Below are 26970 nucleotides of genomic sequence, written 5' to 3'. Positions count from 1 at the left end.
CCAGGGGGGTCTGAGCTCTGAGGTCCCCTTATTTATTCCTTATGTTGTCTTGGGCATGTCGGCTCTCTCAAGGCCTCGATTTCCTCCATTTACTGAATGAGATTCTGGACTTGGTGTTCCAGTTTAAAACCCCAGCGCTGAAAGAGGGCGACCCTGAGGAGCTTGGCAGGGAGAAGTGACAGATAAGGTGAATGTGTGTGCAAAGGTGTGTGGGTTGGGGAAGAGGTGTGTGATTGACTACTGCATCTGAGGCGGCCCCTGAGGTGCCCCCACGTAGGGTCAATGTGCTGCCGGCCACTTAGTCCCTGCTCTGAGGTGGCCTGGACCAGGTGTCCTGAAAGCAGCCTTGGGGCAGCGGCCAAGCCCAGGCACAGAAGCGAGGAGGGGGCGGAGCTGAGGGAGGGGACAGGGTCTCACGAACAAAGAGGAGGGCGGAGAGAGGCTGTCCCGAAGGCTCCGCGAATAGTACTATCCCGGGCCACTTACCCTGGCTTCGCGCGCCCTCCCCGACTTTGGCGCAAAGTTGCGTCCTCCTGGCGACGCCCACTCGACCAGCCAAGGTTGCAGGAGCAGTGGCCCCAAGACTGGAATCCTGTACTTCCAGGGCCCGCGAAGGGCGGGGCCTCCACTAGGGGCGTGGTAGTCAAAATTGAATTTCCCCAATAGGGCAGGAGTGTGGGCGGGACCCTCCCCGGAATTGGCTGGCGCGGGGGCTCGGGGCGGGGTCCTCGGGGCTGCTGGCGCGGCTGGACAGGCGGTGCTAGCAGAATCCCGGGGACGGTTGCTGAGCGGGCCTGGGATCCCGGTCGCGACGCCTTCCGCCTGACCGCTCCTAGTCGTCCATCTGTTGGATTCCGAACGACCTAACCTGAGCCCGCGCGGGACGGGCGGACCAGACGGAGAGGTGGGTGTGCGGGGCCTCCGGGCGGCAGCAGGACCCCCAACGGGTTCGAGGGTGGCACCCGGATATGTGGACTCCCAGGGTTCTGGGACCCTCAGGTCTGGGAGCTCCCACCCATCCACGGGGGCGCTAAGCGACGGGGTAAAAGTTCTGAGACCCGGGGTAAAGACGCTCACGGATCTCCAGGAGGCTCCACGACCACCAGGGGTGTAAGTCTATGGGGGCAGAAACCCCGAGGAAGCTCCTCCGTTCCTCTGAGGCCCCTCACAAACTTTGGGGACCCCACACTGTGTGACAGGGAGCCATGGGACTGGCGTGGAGCAGCGGCGGGAATTCCTGAAGAGAAAGAGACTTCCCTAGGAGTTCTAGATTCAGCATTAGGGATCCCTGCCCCTCAGAAGACATGGGGGAACTCAGAGTATCCACAGAACCTAAGTCTGGTGACTGCTCATGAAGGACCGCAGCAGAGGGAGTTTGGGAGGTTGCCACCTGTCCGAGACTACAGGGATGGGGAAGCAAGCAGCGACTTGAACAGGCAGAGTCCCACGAACCCCAGGTGTGTGGACTAGGACACCCCCAGACCCATTCACCGGATGAGGTGACTCAAAAGGTGACTGTTCTGGGGAGGGGGAAGGGGTGACTGCGGGATGAATCAGCGGGAGCAGGGGCAATCCTGGGACCATTTCAGTCACCGTACAGTAACTGAGCACCTCTGGTGTGTCAGGCCATGGGCCCTGGAGATTCCAGAAAGGTTAGGGCTGCGGGAGGAAGAAAAGAGTTACGCTGGGAAGCTGGGCCAGGATTTAGGGGGCCATTTTGAGAGACAGTAATAGGGCAAGAGGGAGTGTCCTGAGCCCCTGAGGGCACTTTGGAAGGGGACTTCAGAAGCTAGAGGTGGCCAAGTTTAAATCCTTTCCCTGCCCTCTGGGTCTTTGGGATCCTCCTTCCTCCGTGACAATCCTATGGCCCTCTCCAATCCTGTTTTTCAAAGTCCAGGAGCTGGGCGGATCAGTTTCTGAATGTTTTTCCAGCTAGGGAACTGAATTCTAAGTGTGGGAATTGGCAGGAGAAGCTGGGTGTCCGGACACCTGGCTTCATGAAGTCAGGGCAGTTGGCATCGGGGGAGGGCGGGAAGGGGAGGAGTGGAGAGGGGTGTGTGCAGAGGGCTGTCCTCAAGCATTGGAAGACAGAATGTTACCTCCAATGGCTTAAGTTACCTGGGGAAGTGCGAGTGGCGCTAGAGCAGCAAGGACTTGGGTTTGGGCTTAGTCCATAGCCAGAGGCTGAGCTTTTGGGATGACTGGGGGCTGGGCTGGCCCTGGGGATGGGTGGGTGGGGCAGGAAGCCATGGAGTGTGGCCGGCACCCCCTGGTGGTGAGCACAGCTTGGGTGGGCCTTGCTGGGCCCTGGCTTCACAATCCAGATCCCTACCCTCCCTGTTTGATGCTTAGATATGGCAAGGGCCCAGCTGAGGCCACACAGCAAGCTAGCAGTCCAGGTGACTGGAACTAGGGGCTTCTCCTCTTGGTTCGTTGAGTTTTCCAGCACACACTACCTGAGGGAAGAAAGCACCTCCCAGCCAGGAGTGACATCACAGATAAGAAGGATGGGACACCAATGGATGATCATGGGTTAGAGGGGGAAACTGAGGCACAAGAGCCCAAGTGCCTGTGGTTTCTGGAGGTCTCCGCAGGCCTGACTCACGTCTATCCACTGCAGAATTTCCTGAGCTGGCGTCAGGTGCCAGAGGCACTGGGGAACTCACCGGGAAGGGACGGACGGAGCTCAGGGCCAGCAAGATGGCAGACGAAACCTTGGCTGGACTGGATGAGGGAGCCCTGCGGAAGCTGGTAAGTGGTCCCATCATCTCTACTATGAGGACAGACAAGCCAGGCCGGAGAGGCAGGGTCTGTCCAGGATACCTCTCAGGTGACGAGAGGAGGTGATGGGGGAGGGGCCAGAGGGAGGGCTCAGGGAAACAGGGCTAGGGCTGTTCCACGTGGCTGATGCAGAGGTTCTGGTGGCATGTGCCCATCCATGCCAGGTGCTGAGGTTGTTCCTCCCAGCCCCCCAGTGCCACCACCTGTTTAAACAGTAACTGGTGAGGACTTGCCCATGTGCAGCCACAGGTGTGGGGAGGCTGGATTTGCCTCTCCCAAGCAACAGCCTGGGCAGTATCCACCCCTGGAGGCCAGCCCAATGATAACAGTAGCAGCAATGATTAATAATACGCCAGGGAATAGCAGGGAGCAGGCTGGGCGGCTAAGCACACCGTCTCGCAGAATGGTCACAGCAGCTCCAAGAACCAGGAGGAGAATACTGTGGCTCGGAGAGGTAAAGTCACCTGCCCAGGGTGACTAGGAAAAGGAAGTCACCTGCCCAGCTAGGAAAAGGATTAGCCAGGATCCAAACAAACCCCCAAAGAGGATCATGGGAGACCAAGAGACCTGGATAAGTCAAGGCCAGAAGAGCTCATCAAGACAGGCCTTGGGGACCCTTAGGAGCTCTGTGACTTCTAATCTATCTGTAAAATGGGAGGTGGGGGCAATGTGTGTGAACATAATATCTAGGTCCTTCAGCTGGCATGAGGATGGAATGAGGCATGGGCCTAGATCTTGGTGTGGAAAAAGATGGGCCCCCTATATCCCCTTTCCCTAGCTTCTTCTTGAAGCCCCTCCCCCAACATCGGTACCATGCACAGAGAGGTAGTGGGGCAATCGAGCAGGGCAAGTATGTGCCCACCAGCAAGGGCAGAGAGCAGTGGAACAGGAGAAGGGGCCAGAGCCCCACCCCCTCAGCCCCTGACCCATGTCCAGGGGGTAAATTAAAGATTTACTTTCCCTGGGAGAAGGCAAATGACCCACCCCACCCCCATTCCATTCCTTTGGAGGCAGGGGCTGGAGCCAGCCAGCTCAGCCCAGTCACTGCCGTCGTCTACCCAAGAAACTCGGCCTCGGACAGCACCTCAGACTCTGGGTGTCTGCCACCGCCACAGGCGGCTGTGTGCAACCTGAAGATGGGTTCCAAAGTCTCCCACCTTGTCAGCTCGACTTCCTAGCAGGAAGTCAGAATCCTAAGCGGGTAGTGAAGAGAAAGCCAGGTCTCCGCGCATCCCCATCTCTAGGGGTCCGCCCAGGCTCACGGCTCTCAGCCGCCACCCCTGCTTCATGCAGGCTTGGGCACTGGAAAAAGGGTTTCGGAGAAGCTGGAGCGTTGGCTGTACGCCGCTCATCCCCGACCCCCTCCCTGGGAGAGGACTAGCAAGACCTCGGCCTTCGTCTTGGACCCCGAACCCCGCCTTCCCTTTCCCTAAATTCTTCCCATTCTCGGACCAGGCCCTCCTCGGCCAGGCGCCCGCCATTACTGCGCCCCAGCGCTGCCGAGGGTCCCGCCCCGCGCGCGCCGGCCTCGTGGCAGGAACAGGGGGCGTCCCGAGCCGGGCTCCTCCCCGCGGGGCCGGGCCTTATAAGGGAAAAGTTGACCCGCGCCTGAGCGTCGGGCCGATTTGGGGAACCCGAGATGCCCTCCGGATGTGCTCCCGCATATGCCTGCGAACTCGGAGAGGGGCTGTGCGGGAAGGGGGTGCCTGGGGCCACGAACACCACGTGCGCCTCCGCCACACACTGGGACGCCCTCCGCCTCGGTTCCGGGCTGGAGATCGGGCACTGACACTAGCTGGGTGACCTGCGGAAGCTGCTTAAGTCCGCGAACCTGTGTTTCCTCTCCATAGCCGGGGATGTTAAAGCAGGCGGTGGCGGGGGGCTTCCTGTCTGGCTGGCTCCGGGCCGGGCGCCTCGGGCCGGGCTGCTTGGGAGAGGCGTGGGCGGTGCGGGCAGCCGCGGTCGAGCGGCCCGCGTGCCTTCAGCGCCCTCTGGCGAGGCCTGGCTTCGCTGCCGGCCGGTCCCTCTTCCGTACCTGGAGGAGCCGGCACTGAGCGAATGCCCGCAAAGTCTCCCCCGTGGTGCTGGTGGGGACAGGAAGACGCCGGGGCTCAGTCGCCCCCGGCAGCCAGAGTACAAAGTACTCGGAGGCCCAGCCCCCCGGGAGGAGGAAGCACCCTCTTTCCTCCCAGGAGAATTTCACCGGGCAGTTTCGGAAACCGCCCCATCTCCTTCCCTTTCCCCCCGGCGGACAATGGCGCTTTGTACTTCCTTCCCTCCCAACAACAGCCCCCTCCACTCAGGGCGGTGGGGCCGGAGAGGGCTGGCAACGCGGGACACACAGCAGGGACACGGTGGGCGGACCTTTGTCTCCAAGCCCAAAGGGACGGGTCATGCGCGAGGGTCACCAGTGGGGTGGGGCTGTCCATTCCCCAGCCCTGCCCCACCCACGGGGGGGAATCAGACAGAGGCTCCCATTTTCCAGATGGGGACACTGAGGCTCCCAGGGGTGGGCAGAAGTTCCCACATCAGCCTTTCTTCAAGGATGAGAACCCCATCTCAGGATTCCAGGGGTTTGGGAAGGGGAACCCAGGAGACAAAGGGCTAGGGCTCATTGCATCTCTGAGCCTCTTTACCCTCTGCACAGGAGGGGCTGCATCAGCTGGCCTCCCAGGCCCACAATCTCCTAGCTTACCACAGAGGGCTTGGGGCCTGAGTCAAGGTCAGGACTGGGGGTGGAGAGCTGAGCTTCATTCTCCACCCGCTCCCGCATAATAGACTCCCTTAAACCCCGGGGCATCTCTAGTCCAGGCTGCAGGGGGTCCCCAGTATAGTACGAGGGTCATCAAGATATTCACCATAGCAGACAGACAACAGTCACAGAGCTATCCTCAGCCCAGGGAAGGCCCCAGAGTCATGGTAAGTGAAAGTGAAGTCACTCAGTCATGTCCGACTCTTTGCGACCCCATGGGATTTTCTAGGCAAGAGTACTGGAGTGGGTTGCCATTTCCTTCTCCAGGGAATTTCCCGACCCAGGGATCGAACCCAGGTCTCCCGCATTGTAGACAGACGCTTTACCGTCTGAGCCACCAGGGAAGTCAAGTGACTTCCTCACAGAAACCTGGGTTCAAACCCTGGCTCAGATCACTTTTCCCTGAGCCTCAGTGTCCTCATCTGTCAAATGGGAGTAATAGAGTGCCTAGGGCTTCTGTGAAGTTGGGACAGTTATGGGACTCAGCACAGGATCTGCACACAGATTCTCAGTAAACATTATAAATGCCTCTGGGGATCCTGTCCTCGCTTCCCTCACTTTTCTCTCTCCCCTCTTGTCTGACTCTGGAATCAACCATACACAGCTCTGCAAGGTGGGGGACCCCGAGTCACCTCCTCTATCCCCACCCACTGCCCCGAAGGGGGACCAAGTGAGAAAGCCAAGACCAGAGAAGTTGGGGATATGATTCTGACCACCCAGCAGAGATTGACTGGGGCTGGAGCCAGCTGGTGGCGGGGGGTGGGGGGGTGGTTGTCCTGTCTTGAGCCTCCAGGGACCCTCCCATAGCTCCTAGGGAATGTGAAGACTGAAGGTTCCCTGGGGGGCTCTGTCACTTGTCTCTGCTCTCTTCAGACTGGTACAAGTGAGCTCATGGCTAAGCTGGGCCAGCCACACCCCCCGCTGAAACATCCCCAGCTCCCACCTGACCCCCCAGGGAGCAGGAAGGAATGATGGCGGAGGAAGCGGAACAGAATGGCAGCAGAGGGTTCCCAGGGCTGTCCCTTGGGGACCGGGGGCGGGGGGGGTGGGCGGTATGGAGGAAATCACTGTGTGTACACTTGCCCCCACCTGACACAGACCCCACCCTGGAGGCCTATCTCTGCCATTATCGTCCTGGGGGCCCTAAGCCAGTCCTTCTCCCCTCTCCCACAGAGGCTCCGTGGGGAGGATGAGGGTGGGGGCAGTAGGGCTGGCTGACCACCCAGAGAAGGTGCCCTTTCCCGGACCTGGTTAGACCAGTCACCTTCAATTTGCCAGGGAAGGACGGGCCGAGAAGCTGATGGGAGCACCTGTCCCCATGGATGCCCTCTCTAGGGCCCTGGGTAGACCCTAGTGCAAGCTGCCTTATCTGTCTGGGGGGTTGGCCCTAACATTACGGGCACCAGCCCCTTTGCCTCTTTAATGGTGGCTGGAGCTGGACCAGCGTAGGGAGAAAAAGAGCCCCCGACCAGGCAGGGAGCTCTGACTCCTGAGGGCCTGCCCCTGCCTCAGTTTCCCCATCTGTCCAATATGGATGAGGCTGCCACCCATCAGCAAGGCTGTGGTGCTCCGGGACCGTGGGAGTCTCCCTTGCTCACAGCTGGACCCCAGCAGCCCGAATCACCCTTCCCTGCCGAGGGACGCTGTTAAAAGCCCTTAGGATGGCCTCTCTCCTCCTCCACAAATGACTCCGTGGCTCTCGGGGTTCGATGAAGGGCTCTGAGAGGCAGGAGTAGAGTCACAGGAAGGCATGCCTGACTTGGCATCTGGCTCAGGTGGGTGGGATGCCGGCTGCCCAGTCTGTGGATCACCGTGCATGGTGGGCCTTCCAGAAGCCCTGGCCGTGATGTGGGTCTCCCCCTGAGACCAGGTTTGAGTGGGCGGGCAGGCACGTGATGGGCTTGAGGCAGAGGGAGCCAAGACAGACCATTCATTGTGCCCCAGGCCAAGCCGTGGGCGGCTGGTTGCCCGCCCTCCGCCCCTGGCAGCCAAAATGACTTGCCCCCCACCCCCCACTGCCGCCTCCGCCTGTCCACAGTTGGAGGTCACGGCGGATCTGGCAGAGCGGCGACGCATCCGCTCGGCCATCCGGGAGCTGCAGCGGCAGGAGCTGGAACGCGAGGAGGAGGCCCTGGCATCGAAGCGCTTCCGTGCCGAGCGGCAGGACAACAAGGAGAACTGGCTGCAGTGAGTGTCGGTGGCGGGGAGTGGGGACACACGCAGGTGGGACCGAATGTGCCAGGGCTCAGCTCGTGTTGTGCAGGCAGGCCTGAGCCAGGTGTCTGCTGCCCATCTGGGTGTGCACACGGCCGCATGGGCACGCATTTGGGGTAGTATACAAGGATGTTTGCAGGCGTGGACCACGTGCCTGGCCACGCCCGTGTGGTATTAGCACTCAGGTCCCTGGGCGTGCATGTGCCAGCGTGTAGCCAGAGGGTGTGCACAGCTACCTGCCCCTCTGCTGAAGTTCCGGGTACCCTGTCCTGGCCTCCACCCTCAGCCCACATCCTCCAGGACTCGGCCCTGGCCGCGGAGGTGACCAGTTATGGTGTCCCCGCAGCTCCCAGCAGCGGGAGGCTGAGCAGCGGGCTGCTCTGGCACGGCTGGCAGGACGGCTGGAGTCAATGAATGATGTGGAGGAGCTGACTGCACTGGTGAGGCCTGGGCCAGGGGCAAGGGAGGGGGCTGGGCCGGTGAAGACCTGGACTCACAGCCCAACACCCGACACCCACCCCTCACCCGCAGCTGCGGGGCGCCGCGGAATACGAGGAGCGGAAGCTGATCCGAGCCGCCATCCGCCGTGTGCGGGCCCAGGAGATCGAGGGTACGCGCCCCGGCCCTGCTGCACGCTGCCCTCAGCGACCCCTCCACCAACCCCCCGACCCCTTGGCTCTCACCTGACACTTCTCCCTTCCCTTCCAGCTGCCACCTTGGCTGGAAGGCTGTACAGCGGGCGTCCCAACAGTGGCTCAAGAGAGGACAGCAAGGGGCAGGCAGCACGCCGGCTAGAACCGTGTGAGGTAAGGGGCGTGGGTGAGGTCCTGGGCCGACCAATGCCAGCACCACAGAGCACCTGTGTGTCTCTCACTGTTGGGGGGGGTGCCCAGCTTGTGTTTGGGGAATACTGGGGCTCTAATCTCAGGCTTCTGCCCCACTCTCCCAGGCAAGCTCTGGTGACATGTCCCCATGCCAGAGTTCATCTCTACCCAGGCCTCCTGAGCAAAGCCAGCTTATCTGCACTGCTCCCAGGCTCCTGTCTGTCTCCCATTACCACCCTGCTGGCCTCCCTGCTCCCAGGCCTACCTCCCACCCCCACACTAGCCATCCAGCCTCCACTCAGCAGACCGGGTATCTCCCTGAAATGCAAATCAGACCCTGGCTCCGGCCCAGCTTAGACCATCCGTGGCCGCCCCTCCTGCTCCAGACAGCCCACATCCTTACCTTGGCTCATCGGGTCCCGCCTTCAGGCCCCAGCTGTTCACAGGGTCTGTTCTCCAGGCCGTGTGGGTGAGAGGTCGGGCCCTGCAGGTTCCCTAAGTGGCCGGCAGAGCCACTGGGCCCCTGGACCTGGCAGGGCTGCCCCGAGTGTTAGTCGCTCAGTTGTATCTGACTCTTTGCTAACCCGTGGACTGTGGCCCACCAGGCTCCTCTGTCCATGGGATTCTCCAGACAAGAATACCGGAGTGGGTAGCCATTCTCTCCTCCAGGATCTTCCCAACCCAGAAATCAAAGCCGCATCTCCTGCATTGCAGGCAGATTCTTCACCACTGTGCCACCTGGGAAGCCCCCTACCCCACGGGTTAACCAGGCTGAGGCCAGGGGTCAGGGGTCTCCACTCCAGGAATCTGTTAAGTCTGGGAGTCCCCAGAAGGTCTGCTGCTGTCCCTAACCCCTGACATCAGGAGCTAGTCCTCTCTGAACTTCCTGTGACCAGGCAGTGCCAAGAGGTTGGGAAGTGGGGATCAGAGACCGCTCGTGGTGCGCCAGCGACCACGCTTGCACAGGTGCACCTGCAGGAAGCCGTGCCCAGCCCCTCTGCTTTGCATGCCCTGCCCGGGGCGCTGCCAGCCTAGGGAGCCTTGGCCGCATCCTGTGGGCCTCCCGCAGGTGCCGAAGCCAGAGGAACAGAAGCAGCAGGTGGAGGTCCCAGAGCCAACCCCGACCCCCAGCAGCTCCAGCCGGGATGTGACCACGGTGACGCTCCTGCTGCGGGCCCCTCCCGGGGACACACCCAGCCCACCTGCCTCAGCCGACGGTTCGCCCACCACTACCTCTCCTGAGCCTCCGCTGGAGCCTGCCGAGGAGGCCCTGTGCCCTGCCCCTGAGGCTCTGGGCAGTCCCAAGCCTCCCCCAAGCCCGCCCAGGGCTACCAGCCCTGAGCCCCAGGAGCCTCCAGCCACCCCCAGCACAGACGGGCAGGTGGTCGACAAGGTGAGTCGGGATGAGGGGCGGGGTTGCCAAGCAGGTGAGCTCCCGGGTCTGGGAGTCAGACCCCTGCCCACACCGTGTCTCCCCTGCAGTTCCCGCCCAGCCCCACGGAGCCCCCTGCCGCCCAAGGCCCCACCAAAGGTCGCTCAGACACAAAGAGAGCAGGTGAGGGTTCCGGCAGCAGAGACAGCGCGGGCCTCCCCTTCCCTGCCTGCAAAATGGGTTGTGGTGCCTGGACGGCTCCAGCACCCTCGGGTCCAGGCCCTCTCTGACACTGCCTCCTCCCACTGCCCCTGAGGTGTCCCCGCCCCCCGCCCGGCCCACTCCCCCCCACCCATGGCCAGAGGCTCTCCTGCAGCCTTGAAAGGCAACGGGCCTCAGGCACATTCTTTTCCCCAAAAAGGGAGTGCACCCATCTCCCAGCTGCAGCCCTGGGCAGTGCTGGCCAGGGGAGTGTCCCCCTTCCCCATCGGCAGGGAGGATCTGGGCACCCTTCCTCCGGCCCAAGCCTAGCCCCAGCTCCTGGCAGTGTCCAAGTCATCCTGGGGTCAGCGGGAGGAGGGGCCTGTGAGAGAGAGAGGGACGCAGCTGCGTGGGGAAGCCGGGAGCTGTGGGAGTTGCAGGATGGGCTGGTAGGCTAGAGGGGTGTGGAAGAGAGGACTCCAAGAGGTGGTCTCCACTGTCCACTCTCCTTTCTCTGCCCCGCCTCAACTTGGCCGCTACCGCCTCCCCATGCTGCCAGACCTGGCTGACCCTCGCCCCTGCCAACTCTCCCTGTCTGTGCTCAGCCCCCGCCAGCCAGCCCAGAACCGAGGTACTTGCCTGTTTTCCCCAACCCTGGGCTCTGGGCAGTGCCTGTCCCAGCCAACCATTGACGGCCTGCCCCGTCCCGTCTAGAGCCCACCCCCCTCGCCAGCGGACCTTCCCCGTTCCAGCGGGCCGGCTCCGTCCGGGACCGCGTGCGCAAGTTCACATCGGACTCTCCTATGGCTGCTGGGCTCCAGGAAGGCCCACCCCGCGCGGCCCTCGGCCCCTCGACCCCTGCCAGGCTCCCAGGCCCCTCCCACACCAGCACCACCCCTGCCGCCTCCTCCTCCTCCTCCAGTGGCCCCTCCTCGCGGGGAACAGCCCGGCCCCTGGCCCAGCTTCAGAGCTGCCCTCGGGAGGAGGGCCCCAGGGGGCGGGGCTTGGCCGTCAGGTCCCTTGAAAACAGAGCAGGGGGGCCCGTGGCCGGCTCAGAGGAGCCCAGCGCCCCGCTGCCTGTGGCCGTGGGCGCCGCCGAGCCAGGGGCCAGTATGAAGACCACATTCACCATCGAGATCAAGGATGGCCGGGGCCAGGCCTCCACAGGCCGGGTGCTGCTGCCCACGGGCAACCAGAGGGCAGGTAGGCCTCCCCTCTGCCTCCCCACTGCTGGGGGTTGCGTGCCTATGGCCGTCCAGCTCCGCACACAGGACACGTGCCGTGGCCAGGGCTCAGGGTGTCTCCAGAGGGTGTGCTGGAAACGAGGGGCGCCATCAGCCTGGACTGGCAATGCCCCCACCTCTGATCCTGACGGTCGTCCTTCTCCCCCTCCAGAACTGACGCTGGGGCTGCGGGCGCCCCCCACCCTCATTAGCACCAGCAGTGGGGGCAAGAGCACCATCACCCACATCAGCAGCCCTGGGAACCTAGCCCGGCTGGGCAGTGTCACTCACGTCACCAGCTTCAGCCCTGCCTCCCTGGGTAGCCGAGGAGGCTGCAGCATAAAGGTGAGCCCTTGCTCCTCACCCCGTCAGCCTCCCCATCATCGGCCTCACGTGGACGGCTTCAGGGTGTTAGGGCTCGCCAGGATCCTCTCCTACTACACACACGGGAAAACGAGGCCCAGACAGGGGAGGTGCCCCCAGCCCACAACCAGTTGGTGGCAGAGCTAAGGCCAGACCTCGCCAATCAGCCACTAGGCGTGTCGGAAGCTCACTGCGTACCGGCCTTAAGCTTCCCATGTGATGATTTCCGGCCCCTACTCCAGAATTGGCCAGTGCATTCCTCATGAACGGATGGGAAAAGTGAGGTCAGGGAGGGTGGTGAGGGCTTGTCCCGCCACACCCACCCCCCATCCTGTAGTGGCCACAGGGGCCCTGCTCCGACCCTGCGCTGGACCTCAGCCCTGAGGTGCAGAGCCGCTCATCTGCTCATCCGAGATCAGCCTGGCCCGTTGGGAGACTGGAGATTAGCGATTGCCATCTGCGTCAGCATCTCGGGGGAGGGGATACTGGGCTGAAGCACCGATGGGGGCACAGGCAGGGGGCGCCAGTCAGGTGGGGCAGCAGCCCGGCAGGTGCCGTGGGAACTGAATCCGCTGCAGCCCTCCATTATTCATCCTGGAGCCCAGCATCAGCTGGCTGGACGCTCTGCAGGGGAGGGAATCCCCAGTGAGCCACCCGGCTGCCCAGGTAATGGCCTCAGTGCTGCTCCAGGGGCTGAGTGGGGCTTCGAAGTGAGAGAGAATAGAGCCAGCTTTAGGGGTGACAGGGAGAGGGCGGGGGCAGGAAGCACCCTTCCCCTCCCAGGTCGGCACTTAAAGCACTCTCTGCCAAGGAGGTAAGGACAGGGTGGCTGAGGCTCTGGGGGTGATGGGAGACACCACCGGGGGCCTGGGGATCTGAGATCACCAACTGGCCTCAGCGTCCCCCTCCAGAAGCAAAGGGAGGCAGATGGTGTGCCTGGGATGCACCTGCTCAAAGCTGTGGTTGGATCTGAGCACAGAGGCTGGCAGAGGACGTCTATCTCAGGGACCAGGCACTCGCCACAGCAGGTTGCGCGAAGTCCTGCCCCCAACCTGCTCGAGGCTTTCTAAAACAGCATGGCGTGAGGGCAGAGCAGAGGATGCAGGCGTCTGGAGCCTGGCAGGCTGGGTCCTCTCCCCTCATGCACACGGGGGCCCTGACAGGCCCGTTCCTTGCCCCCTCCCTCAGTCTCCCCACCCACGGGGAATAGGCAGTGCTTCAGCACCTGGGCAGCCTCGCTGTGCTGCTGGTCTGCGATCTCTGCAGGGCCAGGGCCAGGCCTGGCGGTCCGCCTGCTTGGGCAGGCTGCCCCTCCCCCCACGGCCCCCTTCCAGAGGGAGCCCAGAATAGGTTTCTATTTGGGCTACAGCCCCAGCTGGCGGGCGGCGGGCCGGGAGGCCAGCAGGGGCGGGGCAGGCCCGCTGCCCTTGCCTGCGCCCTCAGGACCAGCTGCAAAGCCCGAGTCGGCCAGCCAGGAGCAGCAGTCCCCAGCACAGTCCCTGGCGTCATCCCACCGCACAGCCCCCCACCAGCACCATGCCGGGGTCCCGGGGCCGGGCTCGGAGCTGGCCGCAGCCCTAGAGGAGCGACTGGGCCGGGCCTTGGAGGAGCTGCGGGCGGTGGCTGAGGCGGGCCGGGCGGCGGTGACCCAGGCCGCTGAAGCAGCAGCCTCGGCCGTGGAGCCGGTGGCCCGGGCAGCCGAAGAGCTGCGGGTGGAGACGGCCGCTCTGAGCCGGCGGCTGGATGCACTGGGCAGGCAGGTGGAGGTGCTGAGCCTGCGGATGGGGGTCCCGCTTGTGCCTGACCTTGAGCCTGAGCTGGAGCCCAGTGAGCTGCTCCTGGCCGCCGCAGACCCCGAGGCCCTGTTCCAGGCGGCCGAGGATGCCGGGACCCCCGTGGCCCACCCACCTGCCTTCAGCACCCGCCGCCGCTCCTCTGCCGGCCCTGCCCACAGCGCCAGTCTCGTAAGTCCCTGTGGGCTGCTGGGGGGGCTGGTTTGGAGCCAGGCTCGGCCTCTGCCGGAGGACCTTAGGGGTGCCACCACCCGTTCTGAGCCTCAGTTTTCCTGTCTGTACAGGGGACTGGGGCGCCGGTGCTCCCAGGCTAAGGCGAGATGGTGCCATGCCCCTGGCCCTGAGGCACGCGTGGCGGCTGCCCTGGCAGCCCCTGGCCGGGGCCCAGCCCCCAGCCCCACCCCCACTCCCTGCCCCAGCCAGGCCGAGCCTCCCCGAAGCAGCTGCCACCTCGTCTCTCCTTACCCTTACAGCAGACCAAGGGGCCCTGCCAGGAGGGGATGGGGCTGTGATAGCTGGGCTGGGGGCTTGTCTGCATGGGGTCTGGGGAGATGCCCTGGGATGGGTAGGAGGCTAGGTTGAGGCTAGAGGGGCCCCTTAGGGGGTGACGTGCTGGGAGTGGGGAGCAGGGGCGAGCTCCAGAGAGGACTTGGCTCTGGGCAGCCCTGGTCAGACACCTGGTCAGGAGCCTGTGGGCCTTGGTCCAGCTCCCTCACCGTGTGGAAGGGGGACACATGCTGCCTGGGCACTGGCCCAGGAGGACCCAGGCTTTGGGAACGGGCAGGACAGGGCACAGCCTGCCTGGGAGGGGGCTGGGAACGAAGTGGCAGAAGGAACTCGGGTTCAGGGGTTAGGCTTCAGCGCAGACGCGGGGCCGTGTCACACTTCTAGAAGGACTGGGGACAAGTCCCACAGCTGCCCTGAGCCTCAGCTTTCCCATCTGTTAGGAATACTCAGTGTTCACACAGTGCTCACTACTGAATGGAAATCACCATTATCGCCACCCTTAGTTGCATCAAGACAGTTCTGGGTACATGGGAAGCCCAGCAACAAAGCTCTCAGTGCCTCTTCCCTGAGCCTCACACCAGCGTGGCCATGCCTGGGCAGACAGTCCAGCTGGCTAGTGGTATCTCAAAGCCTGTGCCAGTAGCCCCAGGGCCTGGTCTCCTGTCCTTTGGAGGCACGGTTGGTTTCATCTACAGCCCTGCTTATAACCCATGCCCTTTCCCCTCTCTGCAGATGGAGCCAGAGCCCGCAGAGCCCCCCTCTGCCGCAGTGGAGGTGGCCAATGGTGCCGAGCAGACCCGAGTGGACAAAGCACCAGGGAGCCGGAGCCCGCTGAGTGCCGAGGAGCTGATGGCCATCGAGGATGAGAGCGTCCTGGACAAGATGGTATGGCCGCATCTGGTGGACTTGGGGTGGGCGGGGGCCCGGGCGGGCAGGCACCAGGTGGGAAATGATGGGGGCTCTGTCTGCAGCTGGATCAGACTACGGACTTTGAGGAGCGGAAGCTCATCCGGGCTGCACTGCGTGAGCTCCGGCAAAGGAAGAGAGGTAGAGAGCCCAATGCCCCCACCCCGCCCCCAGGCCCAGCTGCCCCCTTCTCTGGGGTCTATTCATGGACACTCCAGCTCAGTAACGCCCTCCCCAGTGTATTCTCTAGACTCAGCTTTGCCTTTTCTGGAGGCTCTTGCCTGGCCTCCTTCCTCTGGATCCAGCGCTTCCATTTTCTAGATGCTTCTCTCCTGCTTCCCAGACCCAAAACCAACTTCTCTTCTCCCTCCTAGACCCCGGTTACTCTCTCCCCCAGAAACTCCTGCTTCCATCCGGTTGCTTCTCCAAGTTCTGTCAACTGCTCCTTCCCTGAATCCAGATACTCCTCCTCCCAGCTGCTTTTCTCTCCTCAAGGTCCACCGATGACCACCTTGGGCTCTGCCTCCTTCCCCAGGCACGGCTACTTCCCACCCCCGGACCCAGCTATTCTTTCTTCCAGCTTCTAGTCCCGTTTGCATCTCCAGATTCTCTCAATTACTCCCTCTCTGGATCTAGCTGCTTCCTGCAGGGCCCACGGATGGCTGGCCAGCCTCTATGCCCACCCACCTGCTGCTTCTCTAGGCAGGGGTACGCCTGTGTTACAGAGGATGTTGGGGCAGTTACCCCCTTTGCCAGCTTCTCTCCCAACTACCCCGTCCCTGGATCAAATGGCTTCTCAGCTACCTCCAAGGACTCCGTCCGTGGACTTCTAGCTGCTCTTCTCCCTGCTAAGACCTATCTGAAGGCCCCTGCAGCTGCTGCCCTCTCTCAGCTTCTCCTCCCTGGATCCTGCTACTCCCTCCCTAACTGGAGATACTCCCTCCCAGACTCAGCTACTCATTCGCACAGACACTCCCTTCTTGGATCCACATACTCTCCCCCTTCAAGTTCAGCTGTTGCTTATTTCCGAGTGCACCACATGCCCCCGTTCCCTCCCAGGTTATAGCTCCCCCCTCCCCCCCAGCTACTCCCAGAGAGGGCCCTTGCCCCCGTGTCTTCAGTGTTGCTAACGAGTTGCCCTCCACCCCATCTGTGTGCCCCGTGTGCCCGTGCATATGTGCTGTGTGGGCGATGGTGACCTTTCTGGGCATGCGTGGGACCATCCCCCACCCAGACCAGCGGGACAAGGAACGAGAACGGCGGCTGCAAGAGGCCCGGGCCCGGCCAGGGGAGGGCCGCGGCAACACGACAACCAAGACCAGCACGAGGCACAGCCAACAGACGGCTGACGGCTCAGCCGTCAGCACGGTCACCAAGACCGAGCGGCTCGTCCAATCCAGTAAGGGGCCAAGCTGGGCTCAGGACGGGACCACGGCCCCTCCATCCCGCCGCTCACACCCTTCCTCTCACCCCTGCCCATGCAGATGACGGCACACGGACGGCCCGCACCACCACAGTGGAGTCGAGTTTTGTGAGGCGCTCAGAGAGTAAGGCCACCGGGCGTCTCCGCGTGCCTGCCTGCCAGCCCACCTCCTCAGGCTCTTCCTCGAACTGTCACTCCAAACTTTCGTCTGTGTGTCTCTCTGTCCAGCCGTCACTTTCTCTTCTCTGCCTGTGGCTCCCTCCATCCCTCCGCCAGCCCTCCCGCCCCGTCTCCCAGCCCGGGACCTCACTGTGCTCCCCTTTCCCTCTCTTGCAGATGGTGGTGGCAGCACCATGATGCAAACTAAGACCTTCTCCTCTTCATCATCCAAGAAGATGGGCAGGTGAGCACAGGTACCTTCTCCCAGACCACGGAGGAGTCAGTGCCGCAGGAGACCTCATTGCATGCCCATTCTACAGATGGGTAGAGCAAGGTGTTGGGAGATGTTGGGCACACAGCCAGAGAGAGGTAGAGTGGGAGTCAGAACACTCCTGCTTGCCTTGCCATTTCATGTAATTCTCAACTATGCCAAGTCGTTGGGGGAGGCCAACGATTTGCTTGGGGTCTTAGCGAGGCCTCCCCACCACACTGAGCTACCTGATGGCACTGCCACTTTCCAGTGTCTGCAGACCACGTCCCATGTCACAGAGAGCATCTTTACATCTTAACCCCGTGGTGGAGGGGTACGCCTATGTTACAGAGGACGTTGGGGTAGGTAGGGTCAAGAATTCAGGCTGGGTACTGCAGGGGTCCAGAGACTCTGCATCAGAGACTTGTGTTCAAGTCCTTGCACTGGTCCCCCTCCCCGTGCCCTCTGAAATCTGAGGCCACGGGCCTCCATTTCCTCATCTCCAGTGGAAGTGGTAAGCTCAGCCCTAATCCTTGTGCAATTTAAAATGACATATAGAAAGGGCTCAAGAGACACGAGCTGTTATTATTGTTACCATTGCTGTTAGCACATCGGTGGTCATTATTAGTTGACAGTGCCTGGAATGGGAACACACCTGTAACCTGGGCATATAATGAGCCTTGGAAGAGAACTCCCCACGGGCAAGTCTGTTGAAAAGAGCTTGGCTCCTACTTTCTATTCCTTTGAGCCTCAGTCTACTCTGTAAAACGTGTGTGATGGGAGCCCCTCCGTTGCTGGCCGGCATTGCCGGTGGTGGAGATACGGGAAGAGTGTAAGGTCTGGAGCGTGACTAGCCCTTGGCGAGTCGGGGTCGAGGCACAGGAGCCGCTCCCGGGGCCCTACCGGTCGCTTACCCACCCCTCAGTATCTTCGACCGGGAAGATGAGGCCAGCCCACGGTCTGGCAGCCTAGCGGCCCTGGAAAAACGCCAGGCAGAGAAGAAGAAAGAGCTGATGAAGGCGCAGAGCCTGCCCAAAACCTCAGCGTCCCAGGCGCGCAAGGCTATGATTGAGAAGTTGGAGAAGGAAGGCGCGGCAGGGTGAGTTGCAGTGGGCAGGGCGGGGCCTAGTGACTACATGGGGCGGGGTCTGGGCTCTGGTGGGCGGGGGGCCTAATGACCACACGGGGCGGGGTCTGGGCTCTGGTGGGCGGGGGCGTGGAGATCTGGCCTACTGGGTGGGCAGGTGGAGAAAGTGCCCATTGTAACCCGGCTCTCTACATGACTCCCGCAGCAGCCCGGGCGGACCCCGCATGGCTGTGCAGCGCTCCACCAGCTTCGGGGTCCCCAACGCCAACAGCATCAAGCAGATGTTGCTAGACTGGTGCCGAGCCAAGACACGTGGCTACGAGGTGAGCCCCAGGAGGCCCGGTGAGGGCCTCCCCACCCCCATATGTCCCCCAGCTGCAGCTGTACCCTTCATAGCCACTGTGTCTGGCAGGGACGATGGGAATTCCTCTTCTGTGACACATAACAGGCTGTGTGTGTGTGTGTGTGTGTGTTAGTCGTTCAGTCACGTCTGACTCTTTGCAATCCCAAGGACTATAGCCCTCCGGGTTCCTCTGTCCATGGGATTTCCCAGGCAAGAACACTGGAGGGGGTTGCCATTCCCTTCTCTAGGGGCTCTTTCTGACCCAGGGATTGAACCCGTGTCTCCCGCATTGCAGGCAAATTCTTTATCTGAGCCACCAGAGAAGCCTCATAACATGCCCTAGATTCCTGAATAAGTGATAAAGTTGCAGGGCCTAGAGAGGGCCCTTGGATGGTGGGCAGGGTTCAGGACCAGACCCCACTCTTGGAGTCTTCCCCCTCATTGCTCTCTCAATGCACTGGGTGACTATCTATACGTAAGAGAAAGAGTGATGAGGGCATGACCATGGCCTTAGCGGGGTGGTGCTGGGCCTCTTGGTCACTCTGGCCCATTAAGTAGCAGATACAGGAGTTAACAAACAGTGGGAGAAGGCACTGCCCACCTACCGTGCAACCTTGAGCAAGCTACAGGGCCTCTCTGAGCTCGGCTGCCCTAGATCTGGAATGCCAAAACACAGAGGGTGGAGGGCATGGGGGCGCTGACCAGTCCTCCCACTGCCCATAGCATGTGGACATCCAGAACTTCTCCTCGAGTTGGAGTGACGGGATGGCCTTCTGTGCCCTGGTGCACAACTTCTTCCCCGAGGCCTTCGACTACGGGCAGCTCAGCCCACAGAACCGGCGTCAGAACTTCGAGGTGGCCTTCTCGTCCGCCGAGTAAGTGTGGTTGTCGGCTCCTTGCTGGTGTCGGCCGGGCGTCTGGGGCTGGGCGATCTGCGCCAGGCCCAGCCGCTTCGAGGCTCCGTGGAGCCGGCCAGCCCCACTGTCATTCAGCAGCTGAGACCCACCCCCCACCTTCCCCAGAAAGCCCCCGTCCTCTTCCACCCCACCCACCTGCTGCTGAGCGTGCCAGGTGCCCGCCGGAACGAAGGAGCCGGAGGCCCACCTACCAGCCCGGGCCAAGGCCCACCAGGTGGCCCTGTCCGTATCCCCTCCATCCTCCGTCTGCCCCCTTCTCCCTCTCTCTCTGCCCTTTCTCTGTCCTGCTTTCCTCCCACTATCACCAGAGCTTCCTGCTCCCACGGGATCCCGGCTGGAGATTCCAAAAGGAGGCTCCTGGCCCGGGCACCGTGCCCGCCCAGCCTATATAGGTGTTGCCAGAGGCTTATATAGGACTTCCGCAAGCCCTCCACTTTGGAATCATTGCCCCGTCTGCACACCTCACTCTCAGCACCCTCCTCCACCTGTCTCTCCTCCTCTCCTTCTCTCTTTCTGGTTCCCCCCAGATTTCTTCTTCCTCCTCCCCCCTCCACCTCCTCTCACGCCTTCCTCACCCCCGCTCCCTGGGGCACAGCCCTCCTCTCCAACCCCGGCGCCAATGCCATCGCCCCCCACCCCTCGTTCCCTCCCGCTTGCCCCGAGAGTTCTCTGCACCTGTGACTGATCTGGCCCCCACCCCTGTCTGCATCGCACACCATTAGTGATGGGTAGTTGAGCGGCACGTCCACGGTGGGGAGGGGGCATGCGGGAGGCTGGCAGACTGCGGCACTGAGAACGTAACTGAACTCATGTCTCTGTATGTGTGTGTGTGTGTGTGTCTCTCTCTGTTCTCCTCCCCTCTCTCTTCTCTGCCTCTTTCCCCCACCCCGCTGCCCCACTCGGGCCCGGCCCACCCCGCCCCTCCCCGGCCCCCTACCCTCCCCAGGACCCATGCGGACTGCCCGCAGCTCCTGGACACAGAGGACATGGTCCGGCTTCGAGAGCCTGACTGGAAGTGCGTGTACACGTACATCCAGGAGTTCTACCGCTGTCTGGTCCAGAAGGGGCTGGTAAAAACCAAAAAGTCCTAACCCCCGCTCGGGGCCCCACGGTGAGGAACGCCGCCTTGCTCGCCTGCCCTGTTGCGCTGGATCTGCTCGATGGGGGCTCAGAGAGAAGCCGGGGAGGTCGGAGCAGGGAGGGGGAAGCAGAGGGGCCCCCTGAGAAGAGCCAGAAGGAGCCAGACACAGCCTGATCTTCTGGCTGCTCAGTACCTTGCAGATGAGACCATTCTTCTCAATGGGCAGTGATGACCAAGATGGGCAGGACAGAGCTGGAGGAAGCCCAGGAGGCCATGGGATCCCGGGGTTGCGGGGGAGGCACCCGACCCAGCCAGCGGGTCTAGGACAGCTCGCTGAAAAAAGTGCACACTAAGCTGGCATCTGAATACCAAGTTCAGGCTAAAGGAGGGAGAGGAAATCCCGGGCAGAGGGATCAGCCAAGTGCACCGGGGTGGGGCTGAGGGACGTGGAGGGCATGGCACACCCAGGCAGGGGAGGATGTTTGTTTAGTCTGGGTGTGAGGGGGAGGAAGGGGTCATATTCAGGAGTCCGAACTTCCTTCTGAAGACAAGAGTCATAAAAGTTTTCCAAACAGAGAAGGGATGTAGGTAGCATTTTAGAACAATCCTTGGGTGAGGCCTGGATGAAGGACAGGGAGGGAGGGGATGGACTAGCCAGCTAGAGAACCTTAACTAGAGAGATAGGAGTTCTGATGGATCCACTGGGGAGGGAGGAGGGTCCCAGGCCTCCAGTTGGTGCACTGGGGGGTTGGCTGTGCCATGCTCTAAGGTGAAAGGCTCAGGAACAAGACCAGTTTAACAGGAAGATGTTTCTGGTGGAGGTCCTGGATCCCCAAACCAGCCGTGGCATTTCCTGTCTGGTCATCTCACATCAGGGTCACAGTAGAGAATTCATATCTTGAGCTTACTGCCCATTACATACCAGGAGCTCAGAGGAGAGAAGAGAGTGGCGGACTCATCGTGTGCCAGGGGGTGGTAGGTCAGAGCCGGGGCTGGAAACGGGAACTTCAAACTCCCCACCTTGTGGCTCTTTTCCTGGCCCCATCCCTTTTCCCACCCATTTCATAGAGAGAAGAAAAGACAAAAGGCCCAGAAGGAGAAAAGGGATTGCCTAAAGTAATGTGAATCAGGGACAGAGCTTGCAATGCACCCAGATGCCCCTCAGGGCCTGGAGCCATTGTGAGGGGCCACCCCCACATGCACACATAGATTCAGAGAAGCCGTGCAGGTGAGGGGAGGATGGGCATGGCGCTGTCTCCAGGTCATATATGGACTTGGGAGCTGCTGCCCAGCAGGCCAGCCTGGAGGGAGAGGGGCCCAGTCCGCCCCGTTCCAGCTGGAAAGTGTGACTCAGCCGTGCTGTTGTTCGGATTGCCTGGTGTTTGGCCTGTCACTGGGGCAGCCAGAGCCCTGTGCCGTGAGCCCCGGTGTAAACAATGGCTTTATAAGGTCTCCAGGGAAGACACCAGAGGTGGGAGGGAGCCCCACGATGGGAAAGGCCAGGATACCCCGGGAGATAGCCGCAGCTGGAAGAAGCTACAGAGAGAGGCTGCCTCTTCACCACAGTACAGCTGGAACAGGCCCAGTCTGGGGCAGAGACGACCCCCAGGGCACACAGCACGTCAGCAACAGGGTCAGGAACCTCTTACTCATTCTCGGCGCTTCCAAGGACTCAAATGAGGCAAAGAATGACTATGCTGTTGTTGTAAAGATGGGGAAACTGAGTCACAGGGCAGGGTTTGCTCTAGCTTCCACAGCTGGCCAGGAGTAGAGCCTACACTGAAACGGGTCCCCTGCTTTCCTGGCTTCTTCCCTGAAGGAGTCCTGGAGAAAGGAAAGTGGGCCCTGGCCCTTACATGGTTTGACCTTGAGGGTCTGACCTTGAAGGCGCAAGATGGCAGGTAGTCCTGGGCCCTTGGGTGTCTTGGGAACAGGAACAATTCCTTTCCTCATGCCCCCCCTGCCAAAGGAAACTCACTTAACAACAGTGACAGTGTTAACTGTATGCCAGGCGTGGCGCATGGGAGGCAGGAGAGGTCTGGCTCCAGGAAGGGAAATGGAGCCAGGGAGCGCGCTCTGTCTCTGAGCCCTGGGGCTGTCAGTTATTTAGTAGCCGCAGCCCACTCCCCTCAGAGTGGGGCGAGGGCTCCTGCAATATGGAAGGAAGGGGGCCCCAGGCAGGTGCCAACGTCCAGGGCTGGGGGCCTGGATCGCCTCAGGCCCAGACCTGCACCTACTAAGTGGTGGAGCTGGAAATGAATGCCTCTTCTGTTCTGTGAGCTTCCCTGATAGCTCAGCTGGTAAAGAATCTGCCTGCAATGCAGCAGACCCTGGTTCGATTCCTGGGTCAGGAAGATCCGCTGGAGAAGGGATAGGCTACCCACTCCAGTATTCTTGGGCTTCCCTGGTGGTTCAGCTGGTAAAGAATCCGCCTGCAGTGAGGGAGACCTGGGTTCAATCCCTGGGTTGGGAAGATCCCCTGGAGGATGGTCAGCAGGGTGTCCTGGCCCCGAGTGTGATGCTAATGGTCCAGTGTGTACTGACTGGGACGCTCATCTGCACCCCCGTTAAAGAACTGCCTCCCACACATACATACACCTCCCTGGCCTCCGTCTCACACAGCAGGGATGTCCCTTGAGGTAGATGGGGGTTCCCAAGCTGCTCTACAGCAGGTCCCAGGCCAGGGAGCTGGCAGATAATCCAGGGTTCAGGTCACTGAAGTGGTCCTGGATGCAGAGAAGGATTTGAGGCCCCTTGGGTACAACGGTCCAAATGAAAGGCTTTGCCAGCTAGAGTGTACCTTTGGGAGTGAGAAGGAGGCGGCCCTCCAGAGATGAGTGGACGGGGTCTGAAGTCAGGACTTCCCCAGGATTAGGGGTTGAGACCTCGACCCTGCAGTAGGTCCACGGGCCTGGACACAAGGGATGGGGCAGGGATCTCCTCTTTCGCCTTCATTTGCCTGGCCTTGCTCCCCACCAGGGTGCCTCCAGGCGTGGGTGGGTAGGGCCTGGGGTTTCAGCCTTCCTAGAAGGCTTTTCCCCCGGTCAATCGATCTGGAGTCGAGTTTATGCAAGACCCGCAGGCTGCGGCACTGGAAAGACCTTCGAGTAGAGGGGTCGCCGCAGGAGGTGGGGCCGGCGCTGACAATCACTCCTGTGCCCCCTCCCGGCAGGATGCTGGTGGACTGCGTACCCCTGGTGGAGGTGGAGGACATGATGATCATGGGCAAGAAGCCCGACCCCAAGTGCGTTTTCACCTACGTGCAATCGCTCTACAACCACCTGCGGCGCCACGAGCTGCGCCTGCGCGGCAAGAATGTCTAGCTTCCCCTCCGCCGCCCGCACGGCCGCCCGCGGCAAGCAGCGCCCACCACCCAGGCACCATCCCCTCCCTCTGCGCCTGCCCACCGCTGCCCTGTCTGTCGCGGCACCTTCCCACGCAAACACGCAGCGTTTTGATAAATTATTGGTTTTCAACGACCCGGATTTCTCTCTGCCTCCCTTGGGGGGTTGGATGGAGGGCGGCCGGGCAAGGTGTGCCCACGTCCCTACTCAGGCAGCTGGGAATGCGGGGTCTCCCAGAGGGTATTCGGGGAGCTCTTATTCTTCCCCCGCCACAGCAAAGAAAGAATCGAGTCTCAGTTAAGGCGGAAGGGAATTTAGTGGAGCTGGGGAGGGAAGAGAGAGGGGTTAGGAGGGACCCCCCCCAATTCCATCCCTGCCGGCTCGGGGACGGGGCGTCGGCCCTCAACGAGGGAGGTGCTCCCGGGCCGCTGAGCGCTTCATTCTGTCCCCAGGGCTCAGGCGGGAGGTGGGGGAGTGGCGCTCCCAGACCTAAAGGTCTGCGTGGTCAGGAGCGTCTCCGGCGGACCTAGCGGGCGCCCGAAGGTACTCCGGGGGCACAGGCTCGTCGGGCGACGCCTTGCGGTAGAAGCCGAGCTCCTGCACCAGCGCGTTGATCTCCTCGCGGGTCATGTCGCTGAGTGGAATTCGCTGAAGCCGGAGAGGGGCGGGGTCAGGGCTCCGGGCCCCGCCCCCGCCCCGCCTCCCCCGCCCCCCTCCCGCCTCCCCAGGCCTCACCTCCAGTTCCTCAAAGCGGTGGCCCAGCAACACGAGCTCTGGGTCGGCCCCCGGCAGGTGTTTCATCACCAGGTTGTGGCTGCAGACCGTGTTAAGGCGGATAGTGATGGGCAGAGGCAGGTGGGATCTCCCGGGGGCCTTGTCGATGTGGACACTACTTGGTCTGCCCAGGTAGGGCAGGATCCTCATTTACACATGAGGAAATTAGGGTTCAAAAAAGAGGGCCTCCTCTCTGTTCTTGGGTCTGTGCCGGTCATACCTAATCATTTTCTCTTGCCAACCCCAAGACCACCTCGGAATTCACGGGGCAGCTCACTCTCAATCAGCCCCACTTGTCAGATGAAAACCATTCATCATCTCTCTCGGTGAAGTCAAGCAGAAGGAGATTCTGGAAGATCCCCTCCCTCTCCTCCCTCCCCCAGAACAGAAGGAGGATACTAGAGTGGGATGTCCTGGGTGACGAAGGCCTTCACCTGTGGAGGAACCAGAGCATCAGGCCCCAACCCCTTCCAGGTACCAACACTGAAGCCCAGGGTCACAGAGCAAGTCAGGCGCAGGCTTGTGACTCCCAGCCCAGGGACCCTCCCCCATCCAGTCACTGGGACCATGCTGCCCACCCCTCAGAAGACTCAGGGAGGACAGAGCTGAGGACCCCTTCCTTCAAACTCACCTCCTTCAGGCGATTAAGCTGTCATCCTCCACATGTCTGGAGGGGGACAAAATGGGATAGGTCAGGAGCCTCTCACATCTACCCTCACCCCCATTTCACCCTCATCCCCCAGCTGGGCTGGGTCAGGCTGTGGATTACTCCCTGGAACAGAGGTTTGGAAGATGTGGAGATGGAGGCAGAAGGGGAACTCTGTGCAGATAGGGAAGCTGAGGCCTAACCACACCAGAGGACAGGAGGAGCAAAGCCAGAGGCCTGAGGGCACTTACCAGCCTTGGAGCTCTTGCCTGCACATCTTACTGACGGTTGTGCCTTTGTGCTAAAGTCACTTCAGTCATGCCCGGCTCTTTGCAACCCTGTGGACTGTAGCCCGCCAGGCTTCTCTGTCCATAGGATTCTCCAGGCAAGAATACTGGAGTGGGTTGCCATTCCCTTCTCCAGGGGATCCTCCCAACCCAGGGATCGAACCCTCATCTCTTGCGTCTCCTGCATTGGCAGGTGGATTCTTTACCACTAGTGCCAGGTTGACACAAGAGAAATGATCACCCTACTCCCCTGTGGCCCCAAGAATCTCAGGGTGGAGGCCGACCAGAAGGAAACATCTCAGAACTTCCCTGGGAGGCCCCATTAGAGACGCCTACCATCTGGTCCCTGCCTCAGCCCACGCAGAGCCGGCCCTCCCTGCCACCTGCGGCCTAGCCCTGCAGACCTTCTGGTTGCTTCCCCGAGAGGCCCCTCCCCATACTCCCTGAAGGGGAGCTAGCTCCCAATGGGAGTCCAGACCCTAGGACTACCATTCTTGTTCTCAGTCCTTCTTTTTCCTCCCCCTCCACCCCCCACTGCCCCCCCCTTTTTTTTTTCAGGGAGAAACCTAAAGCCCAGAGAGGGTCTGTGACCATCCAAGTCACACACCAGACAGGGACTTTGGCGGGGCATTCCCTGGCAGGGGAGGGTGGAGGGATTCCTGAGGAACAAGTGTTGGTAAGGCAGCGAGGCAGTTCCCAGCCCCCTGCCCCGCGTGGCAGGGAGGCTCCCAGAAGGTCATCCCTCCCTTCCGGGGAAAGGGAGAGAGACCAACCGGAACTGGGGTGGGGAGGAATTCCAGGAAAAAAGAGGAATGGGGGGGTGGGGGGGTGGGAAGTTGGGCTCCAGAAGGCAGATTTGGGAGAGTCACTAGCCAGAAGTTAGGGGACACAGCCAATGTGTCGGGGGCCCATTGTCCGGCCAGATGGGGCGCTAGGGAGGGGTTCAGATTTCCAGGCCGCAAGATCGGGTGTCTGGGGCTTCCACGGTGGGTGCTGGGGCGTTCTGGGTCTGGGAAGTGGGAGGGACAGTCCCGGCTCCGAGGGGAACGAGGGAGTCGGGAAAGTCCTGTGCCAGAACGGGCAGTGATTGCAAAGTTAAGGAGTCACGGGGTTTAGGGGCGGTGGTCCCTAGGCTGGGGGGCCGCCGCACTCACCTCTACCCGGGCTCGGGCCAGGCCTTGTAGACGGTTCCAGTCGGGCCGGAAGGTGGTGGTGGCGGCCGCGACTGCCGCGAGGAGGAGCAGCAGCGGCGGCGGAGGCAGCGGGAGGTGCATTGAAACCCGGCCGAAGATGATCCGCAAGCTGGAGGTGAACCGCCCGGCCACTGCGCCACGTCTGGCCCGGAGAGCTGGCCGGGTCTCCGCTGGAGGTCCCGCCCCGTTAGGGACCACGCCTCCTGCTCTCGGTCTCCGCCCAGGACCTGCGTGGGGGCAGCCCGCGCGCTCCCGGCGGGGTTTGGGCTCCTCTCTGGCCCGCAGCCCTTTACTTTCCGGGTCCCAACAATGTCCACCCTCCCTCTGCTGACCCACAGGATGGATGCTCCGACTGGATGCGTCCAGACAGTGCCCCAGCACGCCGGCAGAGGGCGCAGGCGGGATGCGCACGGGCACCGGAGTTTCTGGGTCAGGCACCCGACTGGAAGATGGGGAAACTAAGGCCTGGAGAATCCTTGCTTGTGTGTTGTTTTTGTGTTTTGTTTTGTTTTGTTTTTTACTTCTCTAGA

The 26970-nt window shown here is 61.8% G+C and overlaps 2 protein-coding genes across 8 annotated transcripts; one reads left to right on the top strand and one right to left on the bottom strand.

Moving 5' to 3' along the window:
• The first annotated feature begins 755 nt into the window (after window positions 1-755).
• SMTN (smoothelin) lies at window positions 756-23675 on the top strand. Of its 7 annotated transcripts, none has more exons than XM_070385836.1 (21): window positions 757-904; window positions 2621-2751; window positions 7572-7720; window positions 8034-8187; window positions 8279-8357; window positions 8456-8553; window positions 9641-9964; window positions 10054-10126; window positions 10704-10775; window positions 10859-11347; window positions 11540-11712; window positions 14763-14915; window positions 15002-15077; window positions 16171-16335; window positions 16421-16483; window positions 16696-16762; window positions 17694-17867; window positions 18061-18178; window positions 18922-19073; window positions 20062-20226; window positions 23369-23508. In XM_070385836.1, exons 2-20 carry the CDS (start codon window positions 2701-2703, stop codon window positions 20204-20206), a joined length of 2775 nt encoding a protein of 924 aa, XP_070241937.1. In that variant the 5' UTR covers window positions 757-904; window positions 2621-2700; the 3' UTR covers window positions 20207-20226; window positions 23369-23508. The 7 variants fall into 7 exon arrangements, with proteins under 7 accessions (XP_070241938.1, XP_070241937.1, XP_005908587.2 ...); XM_005908526.2 differs by having other exon boundaries at window positions 758-904; window positions 8094-8187; XM_005908525.2 differs by lacking the exon at window positions 20062-20226 and having other exon boundaries at window positions 8094-8187; window positions 23369-23675.
• A 162-nt stretch (window positions 23676-23837) lies between these two features.
• Window positions 23838-26709, bottom strand: SELENOM (selenoprotein M). Its single transcript, XM_005908522.3, has 5 exons — window positions 26402-26709; window positions 24946-24981; window positions 24714-24748; window positions 24276-24354; window positions 23838-24188 (listed from the first exon to the last, which is right to left on the bottom strand). The coding sequence occupies exons 1-5, from the start codon at window positions 26519-26521 to the stop codon at window positions 24030-24032; spliced, it is 429 nt and encodes a 142-aa protein (XP_005908584.2). The 5' UTR covers window positions 26522-26709; the 3' UTR covers window positions 23838-24029.
• Between the last annotated feature and the right edge of the window lie 261 nt (window positions 26710-26970).

Source organism: Bos mutus, chromosome 17 (genome assembly GCF_027580195.1).
Source record: "Bos mutus isolate GX-2022 chromosome 17, NWIPB_WYAK_1.1, whole genome shotgun sequence".
NCBI classification, from domain to species: Eukaryota; Metazoa; Chordata; class Mammalia; order Artiodactyla; family Bovidae; genus Bos; species Bos mutus.
This window is presented reverse-complemented; position numbering and strand designations above follow the sequence as displayed.